Genomic DNA, 17,234 nt, shown 5'->3' on the forward strand with positions numbered 1-17,234 from the left:
TCCGTGTTCCCTCTTCTTCCTTTCCTTTCATTCCCTTGTCATTTTGTCCATTCCCATTTTTATCTATATGCTACAATTTATGTTTTGTTAATGCTTACTCTTCATACATCACCTAAAGCCTCGACTCCATCGCCTTTGCAATCCTGCTTAGAAATACCTCCTTATGTTAGAGAAGAGTCAATCTAGAGAGAAGAAGAATTACTGAGGTGACGTTTGGTAGCTTTCTTGAGATATACAATGCTAACACCCTGGTGCTTGGGTCTTTACACTTTTGTGGCTGCTAGATTTTGTTATAACACTACCCTTGAAAGCTTCTCTACTATAATCTGTACTGGTTTTGTTGGTCATCTTTCTCCTCTTAATTTGCTTTATCTCAATAGCCTTCTCTATCGTTTATGTTGAATGTTGAAGCTACAGTTTGGTGCAGTTTAGTATTCCAGGACCTAACAAACAAAATTCTATGAATGTCAGTTAGGAAGTTGCTATTTTTACATGAGCTAGAGATGAAAACTTTGCAAGACCTAACACAAAACTGCAAGCATAAGAAAGTTTCTTCATGCACGTTGGTCATGAAATGATGACAAAAATATACAATTATTTACTAATTCCTGAAACCAAAAAGTTTTAGTATTAAAGTTGGCATTCAAGTAATGATGTATGCGGATTCTTGAGAGGCAAGTCATAGAACACCCACTTGGAATATTAGGTCACATACTCAGCAACTTAAACAGCCACTGGACACACTGAATTTATATAATGCACAAGACCTGCAACACATTCATATGCACATCTGGCAAGGAAACAAGCCAAAACAATACAAAATTGCTCACCATAAATTCAGAACCAGAACACCTAGAGGCAATCTTTAAGTGTAATAAAATAAACGATTTGCAGATACACAACGGATTAAAGCAAACAATTTTGGAAAGAACTAATAAAACTGCAAGCAATACATGCATCAGATCTTACACACATTAGTCAGTACAGGCTAAGGAAGGAAACCAAACACAATCAACAACCCAAATACAGATTTTGAACATGGAAGAGAATGAAGGGCTATTACTTTTATGCACTAAAAGGAATGCCGGTCATCAAAAGAAAACTCCAAAAGAATCAGAGCAAGAATTGATGATCTTTGAATCAGAGCCATAACGTAATAGTGGAAATAAAACAAAACTTTTTCATGAACATGATACAGATCTTGCAACACATCCATGCACAATTAAATACACAGATTAATCGATCCAATGTCCACTGCTGGTTGGTAAGTTGGTTTGAACTTTGCAAAGGGTAGTGTGATTACCAATAGCCCATCAAATAGATTCTAATACCATAGGCAGTTTGCAGGTGCACTAAGAACAGGGGATACTAACCCCACAATAAAAAATCTTGAACTTCAATGCATGTGTGTCCATAGTGTGTCTCAGGTATGCTAGCAGGAATGTCATGTTCATGACTTTCATAGAGATAATAATTATAAGATTTATAATGTACACAAATATTAGGTGAGAATGTGTACAGAATCTGGAATAATTATGACTGGAAGGTTAAGAAAGTCCAATGATAAGGAAAACAAATTTAACCCATCATCTAAGAACCCATGCTTCCATGTTGAAGGAACGAGATATCATTTGCGAGGCAAGTCTACCTAATTTGTATGATTAGAATTTTATTGATCGCATCGGAATAAAGTTAGAAACCCTTCTTTCATCCAGATGTTTAAAATGACCGTAGTTCATCATGACAGTTAGGAAAGGAGCCATTAGTAAACAGTTTAAAAGATTGACCATAGAACTTACAAACCTCAAGAAAGCAGTGTAAATAATTTGCAAGCCATCATGTGGCTACAGCTTTCAAATCACTAATGACTGACATTTACAGGCACAAATGATATCAACTTCCCAACCAATAATATGTGGAGGAATATTTGCAAACATGCAGTTATCTTTGTATGTTCCATCAGAAAAACTTGGCACAGCAGCAACCAGTTCTGTGAACCCTTCTTTTTTTCTGGTCAACTTTCCCTCTGACCCTTATGGAAAAGAGGTTAAATGACCATCTTCAAATGTTCCAAACTTCCAGTTCAAGACGATAATCAGCTGACGCAAAACATACATTGCAAATCACCAAAAGGTCTTGGCTGAGTAAAGAAGGTATAGAGCCGGGGGCTAGAACAATGGACATCTTTAGTTATAACAGGTTAGGGTTTATTCATTAAACCCGGAGAAAGCAGCTTCACAACAGGGATTTTATGATGTCTTGGAAATCACTAAAACAACATGGTACAATCTCCCAGGTGCAAAAGGCAAAGCCGTCATTATGCTTCGATAACACAAGCAGTCAATGATCAATATGAAGCTATTTTTTCATCCTGGGTATCATTTCTTCTGGGGATGGTTTGTCCCTCCTATGGTTTGTTAACCAGAGTAAAATCACATCCATGCATGCAAAAGTATATACATATAAATACATATCCAAGTCTCTGCCCCTGTATAGAGGCAGAAAAAGAAATGCAACAGAAGGTAGATTGTTTAAATTACCAATGGAATAATTATAAACTAAACCAGCACAATACCAAATAGTGGATGTTATAATATCGTAAAAAAAACCAGAATTAGAGATCAACAATATTCAAAACAAATATCGCACAAGACTCAACTCTTTAAATAGAAAGTTTCCAATGGCTCAGGTATATGGAGATCTAAAACTTGAAAGATTTAAGCCTTGAGTCTTACAAGAAAATCAAACAACCAGCCAGCCCAATATTCGTACAGATACTGCATACAAAACTGACCGCCTCCAACAGGTCTCAGCTTGCGACAGCCTAGAGCTTAATTGGAAGCCTTCCGAGTGCAAGGAAGTTAGGAACAAACCACAAGGGCTGAAGACACTTCTGCATCCGAAACCACTAGGTAGAAACATCAGAGATAGTCATCACCTGTTAAGTTGAATTAAAGTTCCCCTCGGCCATCCATTAAACTCGGGGCCTTTTGTTGCTACAAGTTGGACATTTATAATGCTTAATGTGTTCAGCTCTCGCAGGAGTAATCTTAACACATTTGCCATGGAACCATTTCTCACACATATCACAACAGATCCAAAACTCATCAGAGGCATAATTGTCACCACAAGCTCCACAAAGTGTGTCACCATGTTCATCGTCTTCCTCTTCATCCAACGTATCATCCTCATCTTTAGGTGGTATTAACTTTGATGGCTTTGTTTGAGATTCAGATGCTCGGGGCTGAACAGAAAAATGTTATTTTTGTTCGAATAAGCAACTCATGAAAAAGATTGAACATAAATTATAAATCACCATTCACATCTCAAGGATAACAAAATCTGAATTGAACAATTAATCTTCATTCTTAGCAGCCTGCTCACAAATTTACTGTTACGCGTTTTATTTATTTTTTGTTTAAGAGAGAGCAAAACAGGGCAACTCCGTGATCAACAAATTCCCCACCTTTATACCACCAGACTTGTTCTTGCTGCTACTGTTGTTGGTTACAGTAGTTTTTTCTTTTGATTGCTTTTTTGCGGCTCCAGTAACAACCTCAAAAATAGTTGGAAGTTCATTGATCATGATAAAAAGTCTTTTCCTGCCATTAGCTCATTTTAGTCAGCTCAAAGCGAAAAACAAATGGTAAGAAATAATGAAGAAAACTTACTTCTTTACAGAACTCAACAGATAAAACAAATCTCTCAAGCTCGATTGATACAACAGACTCCGATACATAAAAACTACATCAATTATGACTACTGATTGAAAGAAAATCTAAATAACATACGTTACAGTACCTATATCTACTGTTTCCAGCTTGGAAGAAACACCAATGCCTTGCTTAACAGCGAAAAAAAAATGAGTTTAAATGCCCTGTTTTGTGTGGTATGTTACACACTAGCAAGCAGTGCACAGGGTGTGCCCACATTAGTAAGTGGAAGAGTACAACAGAGAAAAGACGCTTGGCATATAGGGCAGCCCTTGGAAGGAGTTTCCAAGGGAAACCTAGGCCAAGTTTACATGCTCATCCAAAAGCTGGTGGCCTTGGTCAATGGTGATTAGAGATGATCTGGCAAGCCATTGTATCATGCAATTGGCCATGTCCTCATGTGGTAGGTGAAATTAACCTTATCTCTTGGGTGGAGGTTCTTGGAGTTCTATCCATTCATTGGCCTATATGTTGTGGACACATACTTATGGAGTAACTAAATCACCACTTGGAATAGGGTGGAGGAGAAGCATAAAAGGATGCCTTGGCAATTCGGAAAGATATCCAGAATTGAGTTTTGGTTTCTTGCAGCTAGTTAATAAGAGACTAGACTGGTCCAAAAGCAGCATCCATACTACTAGGATATTCTGGGATGAGTTGGTGAGCTTAACTTCTTAGGAAAGTTGTTTTTCTGTGGTTGGAGATCAAGACTAATTCTGTTATGGCTAAGACTCATTGTAACAGCCCTGGTGAGAATCCCATGTAATAAAAGTAAATAAACGCAAAATAATAACCACGGATGATGGAACACTTATTCCAAGTTGAACGTTGGGCAGAATCCTAGTGATGGGGGATCACTTGTGATGGTTTATGGCTAAGGAAATTGGCAAACGCAATGGCAATGGCTAAGGCTTTGGAAAGGCAAAATGGCACTTTTGGCACATTTATTTATGAAAATAACGGAAATTAGGAGAAAATGGAGGTAAAAGGTCACAGGTTGCATTTGAAGAGGAAAATGAAAAAAAATAGAGGCCTCAATCATAAAAAGGCTTCTGAGGATCAGTTGGTAACCTTTTGTCAATTCAGTTTTGGAGCTCTCATTATTCTCTCTCTCTCATACTCTTGGAGCCTTAGAGTTTTCTTGAAGCACTCTTGGTGGGTGTCGCATACGTGGATTCTTGGAGCAAGAAGGCAAAGGAAGAGCAAGAAAGCGCAAGAAGGCATCGGGACCAGCAGCTACAACAAATTTGCTTGCAAGTACCGAGTTGCATTTATGATTTCTTCACTAGTATTGGCATGCATGGCATATGCATGTGGATTCTTGGTCATGATCTCTCATTGGCATTGGAGGATTGCCTGGATTGACAATGGATTTGCCTAGCCTTGCGATTTCCTGGTTAGCCATGGGGTTTGTGGGTTTATTTTGTTGTTTTGTTTTGGTTGGTTCTCATGTTTCGTTAGCTTGGGTTGCGTTATTAGTTCCTAGAAGCCCTGGTTGGACAAATGCTCTAGAAGCCCTATAGCAGCTTGGATTGAGTTACTAGTCCTCGAAGTCTTGGTTGAACAAACGCTCTGGAAGCCCGGCGGTAGTTGTGGGTTGAGTTACTAGTCCTGGAAGCCTTGGTTGGAAAAAAACGCTTTGCAACGCTTGGATGCAGACCAATCTGATGATGGTTTACTGATGTCCAACCATGAGGTGGAATCACTATTTGATGGGTTGAGGTGGATGGCCTCTGGAAGCCCTCGATGAGTTTTGATTGATGTGTTTTATGAAATCCCACATTCATGCTTGGAATATGGCACGAGGGTGAATGGCTGAAGAGAGATTTGGCTCAGCCATTCTATGGTCGAGTGGAACGTGGAAGTCCCATCTCGGGTTTGGATCTTGCATCATTAATGAAAGGTTATTTCTATAAGTATTATGCTAGATTATATGTGGTTTATATGGCTGTGATTTCATGATAATTTTGTCCCTATTATGTTGGTTATGTATGTGTTTTATGACAGCAACCATGTGTGGCTCTCGTCATGTTTTTACTTGTAATTGAATGATCAATGTATTTATGACCTAATGGATGGAATAGCAGTTGATGTGTTGAGACATCAATGGTTCTTAGCGATTCTCAACTAAGCATGAGACCCCTCTGCTTAGAACTGTTAATCACACCTGTAGATAACACATTTGTAATATGTCTGACGAAATGCCTATCATGGCTAGTAGGGGTCCAGTCAAGGTCTTGAACAAGTATTTGCTTTAGTACTGTCATTTCCATGTTGTTTAACTAATTTGCCAAGAGTTAAATTATGGGCAATGACCTAGGCTCTGGGCCTGAAAATGTGGCTCAAATCCCAGAGTCACTGGCATAGCACTGACAATTTGGGTCTCTGGTCGCTCTGGCAGGCAACCCTGTGGGAGCGACTTTGGGTTTCTAGTCGCCCTCATGCCTATAGCATGGGAGTGAATGAGCCTTAAATTGTCCAAAATCTCAGTGGGACCCCAAGGCAAGTTGTCTAAACTATTGGATTGGTTCCTGAGGGTCTTGTAGTTGATGTTTAATGTCTGTATGGTGTGTTTCCGTCGGTTCCACTTCCTTAACGTGACTTAGGAGGTCGAATCATATCATAATAGTCTCTCGTCACATCTTTACCCCGGCTGGCCAGTTGCTTGGGTAGATGTGGGAAGAGGGTGTTACACTCATTTCTGATGTTCAAATGTTGTTCTAAAGTTTGACAGTGTCGTAATTCAGAATATATATCTATTGTGTTTAATTACTTTTGTTGATTTTCATTATTATACTGGAATCTGCTATGCTACGAATTGTTGAATCTATTGTTGAAGACTTGGCTGCATTTATTCAGTTGTTTTTCAGTAAGATCAATTTGTCATTAGGTAATTTATGTGATCATTGCGCCGAGAGACGCTTTATAGCCCAGTATAGGGTAGATGTGTAGGTGTAATGTGAGTATGTAAACAATTTTAAATGTCGGCTCAATTAAAAAAAAAAGTGATACTGTGGATGAATGTAAACATTTAAATGTTGGCTTAAAGTAATAAAAATAATAAGTTTCAATTTGTTTTACTTTTATAGATGTGTAGGTGTAATGTAAGTATGTAAACAATTTTAAATGTCAGCGCAATTAAAAAAGAAAAAAAAAACAAAAAAAAAAAAAAGTGATACTGTGGATGAGTGTAAACATTTAAATGTTGGCTCACTTAATAATAAAAATTTAAAGTAATAAAAATAATAAGTTTCGATTTGTTATACTTTTATGTTGTTATTAACTTGTGAATAGGTTTTGCTACAATACCATGGCTTATCAATACCTCATGCCAAAAACCATAACTTATTTCACAACCAAATATTTTATAACAATATGACAAGATTATTAACAACAGATATTCACCCCTACTTTACGGTGGACATTATTAACTTGTTAAAAATTTGTTTTGTTACAATACCATGGCTTTTCAATACTACATGCCCAAAAAAACATAACATATTTCACAATCAAAATATTTTATAGCAATATGACAAGATTCTTAACCATGGATATTCACCTCCACTTTGCCATTGATATTATGAACTTGTGAATAGACTTTGTTACAATACCATGGCTTTTACCACATGCCCAAAATTCAAAATTTATTTCACGATCAAAATATTTTATAACAATATGGCAAGATTCTTAACCATGATATTCACCTCCACTTTACCATGGACATTATTAACTTGTAAATAAGCTCTGTTACAATACCATGTTTTATCAATACCGCATGCCCAAAAACCATAATTTTTCACAATAAAATCATTTTATTTTAATTTAATTTTATAATATTTTTTTAATTGAATCTAAAAGGAAAAAGTTTATAATTACTTTTTAGATATATCTAAACCCTCTATTCTCACTACTACTAAAAATATTCCCATAGAAATTAAATTAAGGTTTTAATAAAATTAAAAATGAGAATAATTTTATACATAAAAATGTAAAATGTATATAATATAAATATTATTATTAAAAATCAACATAGATCTAGCTTAACTAAGGATAGCAATAGAGGAAAGATAATGCATTATTCTTTTAATTTTTTCATTATTGTACTTTCTTTCACATGATTAATCCAAAATATAGGTTTAATATTTTATAACTAATTGAGTTTTTTTTAATTTAGATACTTTCTTAAACACAATACAATGGGATCAAATTTAAGAGGGGGGAGATACTGACAAAGCTGGAGGGCGGAGAGAGAAAGAGAGAGGAAAGTGAGATGAAGTTCGAAGGAGTGAGAGAGGGAAGGAGGGAAGAAGAAAGGTGGAGAGAGAGCGGAAGTGACAAGAGAGAGAGGGAGAGAGGGGGAGGGAGAGCAGACAGCTGGAGGGAAGAGAGAGAGAAGGAGGGAGACACGGAGAAAAGGGGGAGAGAGAGAGAAGGGGAAGAGAAAAAGAGGTAGAAGAAGAGCCAGGAAGAGAGAGAGATAGATATGGAGATAAGATAATTATATTTATGTCCAACTAATAACCACAAAGTAGGTCAAAGGGACTCTTGAGTACAATGATGTCCATACAAAGCGAGAGAACCAAACAGTGTCCTATAAAAGATACAATGCATGAAGTAAATCAACATCTTGCCCTAGCAGAGAAGATCCAGGAGCTAATAGGTTTGAGAATCAAACCCATCTCTCCTAACATCTGAGGCTGAATGAATAACACTGAAGAAACTCAACAAAGTTTATTGGCCCGATGAAGAGTCGATGGCAAGTGCAGACTATCCACTAAATCGTTTCCTGGGGGGTTCGCACGCTGTTGAATAATGAAGGACCTAGTATGTCTCCCAGGAACGGATCTAAGACGGATTTGCTGTTGGATCTCGTGTGGCAGGGTGAGGTCCCACAGATCCTCACTGATCTAGAGTTTGGATACGTACTGGTATCAATTGATCTCTTGGTGCCCATGTCTGAAGGTAGTACCCTGAAAAATGTCGGGTTCCTCTATGTGGGGTCGGGTCTGATGGGAGGCTAAAGAATATAAGCTTGGAACCTGAGAGCCTCCTGCATATATAGGGCCAAACATCTCGGATCGGGATACCTAAAAAAAGTCGACGAGGGTTCGAGAATCTTTGAACAAGCAATGAAACCTTCCTCTAATCTCGTACTAGACAGGGCATCCAAGAATGAAGTGCACCCGGTCTCCACTTCTTGTAAATGACATATCTGGCAGAGTCTGTCTAGTCTATTCACATGGTGGTCCGTCTCTACCTGAAGTCTATGAGAACCTACTCTGAACTGACCTAGAGGAATGCGAAGAGCATGCATCCAGTGGTGAAACATATATTGGGGTCAAACAATGAGCCTGTCTCTCAACTCCAAGAAGTGCTCAACGTAGAAGGCCATCTTTGGGCACAACCCTCTCTGAGGATTGACCCAGTTGACCTAAACGAATTGCCTGTAGATGTCCTCCCTGGTGATCTTGTTTAGTTCCTGCCTAGTAGGTAAAACGTGACCAGGAGCATCTAAGGAATATCGAAAGGAGGGAGTCGATCCAACTTAATTCCCACTGACTCTAAGAGATTTGAAACTCTTATAAACCAACAGCTGGCTCGGCATGAGGGAGTGGAATGAGCAATAGTCTCAAAAGAGCAATATGCCAAGAAAGGATATCAGTCCCTACTCTTTATCGACTTTGCAAAGCCCTAAACACAATGCAAGAATGAAACCAATCTGAAGACCGTCTCAAGCCGAAAGGGCTGAGCTCCAAATTCTACAAGGATGATGTGTTGTGGTACTGTCAGTTTGCACCTAATGATGGGACGGAGAAGAAGAATCTAGACTCTCTCAGCTGAAGCCCAATCTGACTCAAGTAAAGATGGTCCCCAAATCTCTGAGCCATATAGAACAGTGGGATTGATCAAGGTGTCCATGAGGTTCATCTTAGGAATATCAGAAAGGAGGGAGACGATCCAACTTAATTCCCACTAACTCGAGATTTGAAACTCTTATAAACCAACAGTTGGATCGGCATGAGGGAGTAGAACGAGAAATAGTCTCAAAAGAGCAATATGCCAAGCAAGGATATCAGTCCCTACTCTATCAACTTTGCAAAGCCCTAAACACGATGCAAGAATGAAACCAATCTGAAGACCGCCTCAAACCGAAAGGGCTGAGCTCCAAACTCTACAAGAATGATGTGTTGTGGTACTGTCAATTTGCACCTAATGATGGGATGGAGAAGAAGAATCTGGACTCTCTCAGTTGAAGCCCAATCTGACTCAAGTAAAGATGGTCCCCAAATCTCTGAGCCATATAGAACAGTGGGATGGATCAAGGTGTCCATGAGGCTCATCTTAGACGAGATGTCCTGGAAGTGATGTCAAAAGCATTGTCTCTCGAGAAGGGCTAAGGATCCATATCCTTTGTTGATCTGAGGCTAAAGCGTTGGTTGCAAACTAAAGCAGGGACCTGAGAATTGCACCCCCAAGTAAGTATACGTGTTGGTGATCTCAATCTCCTCCCCTTTGAATAGAAAGTGAAGGTCTGAGGTTTTCTTCACCCCATTGAACATCATAACCTTGGTTTTACCCAGGTTGACCATCAACTATTGATGATCACAAAACAGAGCTAAAGCATCCAGTTGCCTCTGTAATCCTTCTAGGGATGAGGAGAGGAGGACCACGGCGTCAGCAAAGAGAAGAATAGATATCAGAACCTGGTGAAGAAGGCAGCCATCGGTGTCCTAGATATGCTCGTGTAGAAATGCTTCCAACTCATCACTATAGATCCCAAACAGGGTAGGGGACACTGGACAACCATGTTTAACCCCAATAGGGATTCAGATGAAATCAAACATCCCATGGGCCGCGTGAAGACAACCGAGAACGGACTCATATAGGCGCGTAATAGCGATCAATGCGGTTGCAAAGATGCCAATATCTCTGAGTCTCTGGAGCAAGACCTCCCTCGGAACAGAGTCAAAAGCTTTCCGAAAATCTACGAAATAACAATAGACTTTCGAAGAGCGGTGTCGTGCCTCCTCAATTACGGCGCAAAGGGTTATGATGTGGACAATGGTCTGATAAGTCGGTCGAAAACCTGCATGTCCCCTAGCTCTGAGTTGTCTCTACTCAAGGTCACTGGAGAGCTTCCTATGTAGAACAGTAGCATACAACTTCGAGAACGTGTGGCCCACCATGATCGTTCTGTAGTTATTGGGATTTGAGCTGGAACATTATGTGTGGATCGGATGGATGATGTGGTGTGACCATGTCAGTGGAAAACCTTCACGAACTACATGGTTGAAGAGATCAGCCAAGTAGCTAACCAAACCATGGAAACCATGCTTAAAGAACTCTACTCGGTAGCCTTCCTCATCGGCTGCTTTGTTGTTGTTCATCACCTAAACGACCTCTCTAACTCTTTGGGGGGTGAGATAGAGAGAGGGAATAAGAAAGAGACACATAAATACAAATATTGATATTATATAGAGTATTGTATAACCAGCCTAGATCCATCTTAACCCCTGATCTATCAAGCACAGAGAGGGATCAAATCCCTTGAAGTGCAAACATTTCCTCAAGAAATTATGGACAGAAAATTTGGAGACCAAACATTCACGCAAGCCATTCAAGAATCAAAATAGCGAACAAAAAGCATTGATAATTGCCTTAATGAAAATTATAACAAATTCGAGGCATTGAAGATATGAATATTTAAGTTTTTATCAAGTCTTGCAAATATGCTTTTTATTTTGCAAGTCCTCAATACACTGCAATTGTGCAGTGATACACCATCCAAACCCAATCAAACACGACCTTGCAATTAGGACAATGCATCCCGCATGCACAAGCATTGGTCCTCAACCGGCACCGAGAACTCATTCAGCAGATTGATCAAGCCAACCGTCCAATCAGACATGAAATTATCCAATAATCAACATTTCATCGTGGCGCCGGGCAAGTCTGGAGGCCCAATAGGATTGCAGCTGTTGATTTAAAATTCCACAAACAACCAGATTTTAACATCGGCAATTTTGTTTTGGCAGAGGTCCCCGTCAGGGAGGAGGGCCACAAGGAAGTTTAAGACATCCAACAGCCCACGCTCCATCGGGGGTCGCTTGTCAATTGTTTTGGCCGACGAGTTACCACTATCCGATTTCCCTCCTGTGATCCAATGGCTGACATTTGTTTGGGATAGTCTTCATGCAACAAAGGTGTAAGTCCAATAATTAGGGCCCCTAAACCAACCCTGCTTTTAAAGGGCCATACAAATATTAAATGGTCTTTGATTTGATTAAGAGGTAAGTAGAATAGGGACGTTTGGCAGACTTTTAGTGCCAAGTTTAATTTTATCAATTAAGACTACTACCATTTTGAACTGGGAGACAACCTTTGGTCAGGGGGCGAGGGGCGAGGGGTTTGAAGAATTATTACGATGCCGAGAGAAGGGAGAGAAAGGCAGGAAAATTAAAGGAAAGAAATACAGCAGAGGAGAACAAAGAAATATGAAGAAGAGAAAAAAAAAAATGAAGTAGAAGAAGAAGAAAAGCAGGAAAAAAGAAGGCAATCCAGCTGTGCAGATTAGAAGAGAAAGCTAGTGCAGAGGCTCAGTGAAAGAAGACCCAATTCTAGCCAGCTTTGCTAAATGGGAAAAAGAAGAAAGGAGATAACAAAAGGGAGAAGAGTTGACGAAAATTCTGAGATTGGTAAAAGAAGCCTAAGCAGCAAAAAGGTAACATATCTGTGTGTGTTTAATGTTCATGAGCACTGTAAGCTCCGCTAACCAGTGGGCCTGTAAAAGTTGAGAATTGGAAATCCCACTGTAAATGTAACTTTCACAGATTAAAAAATAAGAAAATCAAAAAAAAAATGTGACTTTCACAAATAAAATTATAAAATTATATCTATATATATATATATATATATATATATATATATACCAAAAAAAAAACTAAAGAGTTCAACTGAAAGGCGTATTAAGCCAGTTTCATGAAGTAAATCTTCTTGTCTGTGTTTTTGATGTTTTAATTGCTGCGCGTTTGATTTTATACACTCTAGAGCTGTTCTCTCTGATGATCTGAGAACCTGTTAGCTCGTGGTTGTGTTGGTGGAGAAAGAAATATGCATGGGACTGAAGTCCCCTTTGCATTAAACCCTATTAACTGCTACTTCATCAGAATACTCTAGTAACCTTCTTCAATCCAATGATTTTACGAACAAGCCAAGTCGAACAAATGTGTGCTGTGAATTAGTCAATGTTTTATCCATAACCGACCCCGCTAAATGTATTTTCACTGTAACTGAAGTTTGCTATATCATATATTTTTGGCTGTCTAACAAAGCAAAAGACAGGCATTAATCTCAATTTCCTTTAGTCAAAACCTCCATAGAACTATAAATAAAGCAACAGATTCCTATTTATATTATCTTTATAACCTGTTTATAGAAGCAATTTACCGAAATATTCAATCCACTGAAAACAATGACCCTATCTTTTCTCTTGTTTTCCCAGCCATACCATGTATGCTCATTGACAGGCCAGAAAGCAGGTTTCTTTCTTGAAAATTGATGGCCCTCTGGGGTACCAAGATTTGTATTGAAAGCTGCATCAGTTTATTTTTAATTTTTTTTGTTATTTGTCAATTTGAAAACCAGAGTCCCACATTTCCTTGAGAAACTAAAAATGGCCCTCTCCAGTACTCACTTCTGCATTATGTCACGTCATCTGAGCCAACGTGACTAGTTCTGGCAACCAAGAACAAAAATTTCCGAACAATGCAATGTCAGTTACAGATATCTGAACTAAATATGGATAGTTGTTTTCAAGACTTAGCTTCTCTGAGCGTCTATTAGCCTTCACGTCAGTTCCCTACAGATCCTAATTATTCCAAGCTATAGCACATTTTGCTCAATTACCTTTTGGGGCAAACCAGCTGAGAGGCAGGCTCCACCTCTATCACTGTGAAATTTTTGCACAATTGCCTTTGGGGGCAAACCAGCTAAGAGGCAGGCTCCACCTCTATCATTGTGAGATTTTTGCACAATAAAGAAGGATAGAGGGGGTTTGGTACTGACCAACACACACAGCCAAGGTACAGAGTTAGCTACTAAAAGGATTGTAAAGCCTTTTCAGAGAAATGTATACTGAGAAGTATTTTTAGACAGATCTAGTCCAGCATCCCACACCCGTGTTTCTCATGACTCAGAACTAGTACTGTATCCTATATATTTAGATTAACGAGCAGACTGTCTTACAGATATGGCTTAAAATACTTCCGACGTTTTGATTCAAGGCTGTTCTATGTTAAAAACTGATCTGGAAATTATGGCAAGTTGTCTCCAGCACCCCTACACTTGGAACTTTGAGAGAATTCAATGGGTTCTCGTAGCTCACTCTTACGAACTGGGAAAAGTGCTTACCAAGAATTTGTAATCTTGGGTTGACCTCCTGGGCCTTATTATAGGAGATCGGTATTCTTTGACAGATCTATCCAGAAAATTGCCACTTCACGGAAAAGAGAGGGTCCTTATCATGGTTATCACTTCTATTTTATATCCAGGAAACAGTTTCAAAGAGGCCTTTGATTGTAGTGAACCAAGTTGGAAGGAGAGAATGAGGACCTATTTAAATTTTCAGATATAACACCTGCACTCTTTATAGGTGCAATAGAGTAATATCTTCAGCGATTGGTAACTTAACGAAAGACAGAAAAGCAGTGATCCAGATGAAGAATGGTTCAAAAGAATTGATGCCTTATGGAGATACCCACGAGCATTCGTGTTCAGAGTAAGTGGTTGGCTCATCCTTTATCAAGGGCTAGCCAAAAGGCACATTTTGCCTAGGGCAGGCCCTACCGATGGCAGAAAAGACATCAAACATATATTTTGGAATTGTGGTTTTGTAAGATCCTTATGAGAAAAATTTCAACACATCTCCCAGTTTTTCCTTCTAAGTCACTGAAGGGTGGCTCTGTTCAAGGATCTCGCTCTGTAATCAATAGTTGCACAACCTTTTTACTCGGTTCTCAGGAAAATGATCCATTCATTGCTAAGGTGAATAAGATGTAATCCACCTTTGAGTGTAACAAATTTACCAACTGTAGGATTGTATTTCACAGAATTTTGGATAAACTGACCAGTGACAATACAAATCTCTCCTAACATCCATATTCCTCGAAACTATATGAGAGATACTGTTATGACGCTGTCATATATGCTTGCCCTCCTGACCTAGGTTGGCAGTGGGAGTAAGTTTCTTTATTGTACTTGATATAGCTTCTTCTAATTTTATATTACAAGACTCATGTTTCCACAGAGAACGAGAAAAAATTGGAAACAACTTAATGTAGTGTTCTATGGTACCTACATCTCTTGGATTGACATGATGTCTATTTTCCCATATACCAAGTATCACTAGTCATGATCGAAGTAACCGGACTAACCAATTACTCAGGAATCTCACCAATTTCACTCATCTCGCTGGAATGCTGTGAAGCTTTTTCCAAACTTGCATGACTTGGTCAAATTCCATCAAACTCACTAGTCTTCTGAAACTTGCCAGACATAGACAAGCTTGCTCAAGAATCAGTAAAACCCGCAGTGACTTTCCTATTTGTAATTTCGATCCTCTTATGTATTATGTAGTTTGTGCTTTGAGCTTATACTGCATAAGGACAATTTAAGAATATGGCTATAATTTCAAAAATTGATAACAAATAAAATACAAAATGAATATTACCAAAATTAAAAGATTTACATAATAGATAAAAATACCAGCACTAAAAATCTTTTGGTGCCATATGTAGGATAAAAATTTCATGCATCGTGAGAAAATACAAACACTGTTGAGCTGGGATATGGCTATAATTTCAAAAATTGATAACAAATAAAATACAAAATGAATATTACCAAAATTAAAAGATTTACATAATAGATAAAAATACCAGCACTAAAAATCTTTTGGTGCCATATGTAGGATAAAAATTTCATGCATCGTGAGAAAATACAAACACTGTTGAGCTGGGATACACAATGAAGATGGAAATTTTATTCTCATGGGATACACAATGAAGATGGAAATTTTATTCTCATGGGATACACCACAAATATGGAAACTTTGCTTCCGTGTGATACATCATGAATATAGAAACTTTAATATAATACAATACACTGACAAGAGGCAAGCTTCTTCCGAAAGCAAAAAAACTAGGGAGGGGGCTGGAGCTTATGTGAATTTGGTCACCATGATTTTCAACGACACTGCTCATGTTATGCATTCAATCCATATTCTCTGATTTATGTGCTCTTCAATTGATCCTTAGATTACTGTAGAGTGCTTTCCATTCCTTTTAACGTTAATTTTTAAGGTTTTGATTTTAAATATCCCTGAGATGGTGGAAACTAACAAGTGAGTTAAGGAGGCAGGATAAATAAATATATCCAAAGTCTTATAATAATAAAAACAATTTTAAAATTACTCACAAGTTGTAGCATAGAGTTGAAGAAGCAATGTTGAGCCAGGAGGAAGCCCTAAAACTGCTTCTGCTTGGCTAAGAGCTCGTCTTCCTCAGACACACAACACAGGTTTATGGCCTGAGACCCAAAGGCATCTGGCAAGAGTGAAAGCCTGCCCCCTTATGGACCACCAGCGGGTAATTACAGGTGGCTTGGTTTTCCTTGAATAACAGTGATGAGTCAACCTGCATTTGCAGATAGCAATCAATGATGGTTATCCCCACTGCTGGTTTGACAACTGAGTTATGATAGGTTCTCCCACCATGCAAAAGAACAGTTGAAGATGTAATGTTCTATTAAGGTACTCCTTGTGTGAAGGTCACCAATTCGGAACCCTGTGGGTACAAAAAATCCAGCCATGTTACAGGTTGGTGTGGCCCGGGCTGGGTATGATTCCTGAGTGATTTTGATGGCTCAGACACCCCTGGGTTGCACTAGCATAAATAGATAAATAAAATTATACCCTGTAGCCCCGCCTACCACATTTAGAAGTAATAATTACAAATTGTCGCAGTGCAATAAATCACAAAGAGGGAAACTTTGTTGCAGTGTGATATACTGCAAATAGAAATTTTGTCACCATGCAATAGACCACAAATATATAAACTTCATCATCATGTGATACACTGCGAAGATAGAAAATTTGTTGTCATGAATACACCACAAAGATAGAAACTCCGTTGCAATGCAATACACTGTCAAGATAGAAACTTTTGTTGATTCGTGACAAAAGTAAGTTTAAGTGCAATACGTTGCAAGGAGCAAGTTTTTTGAAAATGCCAAAGAACTAGGGAGGGAATTGGAGCTTATGTTTTAGACCAAGACACTACCTACACTCCTGTCGTTGAATTTGGTACCAAGATTTCCAATCACACGGCTCATTTTATGAGCTCAATCCACAATTTCTGAATTATGAGCTCTTCAATTGCTCCCTAGATTATGGTAGTCTTTGCCATGCGTGTAATATAAATCTTTAAGGTCTCAATTTTAAATATCCCTAAGATGGTGGAAAATGAC

General features: G+C 38.6%; 1 protein-coding gene across 1 annotated transcript in view; it reads right to left on the minus strand.

Annotated features, from left to right (window-relative positions):
- Positions 1–2,643: 2,643 nt before the first annotated feature.
- LOC149205884 (PHD finger protein ALFIN-LIKE 3-like) overlaps positions 2,644–17,234 on the minus strand; it is a 54,070-nt gene continuing 39,479 nt past the window's right edge. The window contains exons 4-5 of the mRNA XM_089395200.1: positions 3,467–3,602; positions 2,644–3,244 (exon numbers count right to left, since the gene is read on the minus strand). Of these exons, the coding sequence (XP_089251326.1) occupies positions 2,975–3,244; positions 3,467–3,602 (406 nt within the window). The 3' untranslated portion in view covers positions 2,644–2,974. The remainder of the gene's footprint in view (positions 3,245–3,466; positions 3,603–17,234) is intronic.

This window comes from Pinus tabuliformis, chromosome 1_2 (assembly GCF_031772625.1).
Source record: "Pinus tabuliformis cultivar Carrire ecotype Pingquan chromosome 1_2, CPIR1, whole genome shotgun sequence".
In the NCBI taxonomy this organism is placed as follows: domain Eukaryota; kingdom Viridiplantae; phylum Streptophyta; class Pinopsida; order Pinales; family Pinaceae; genus Pinus; species Pinus tabuliformis.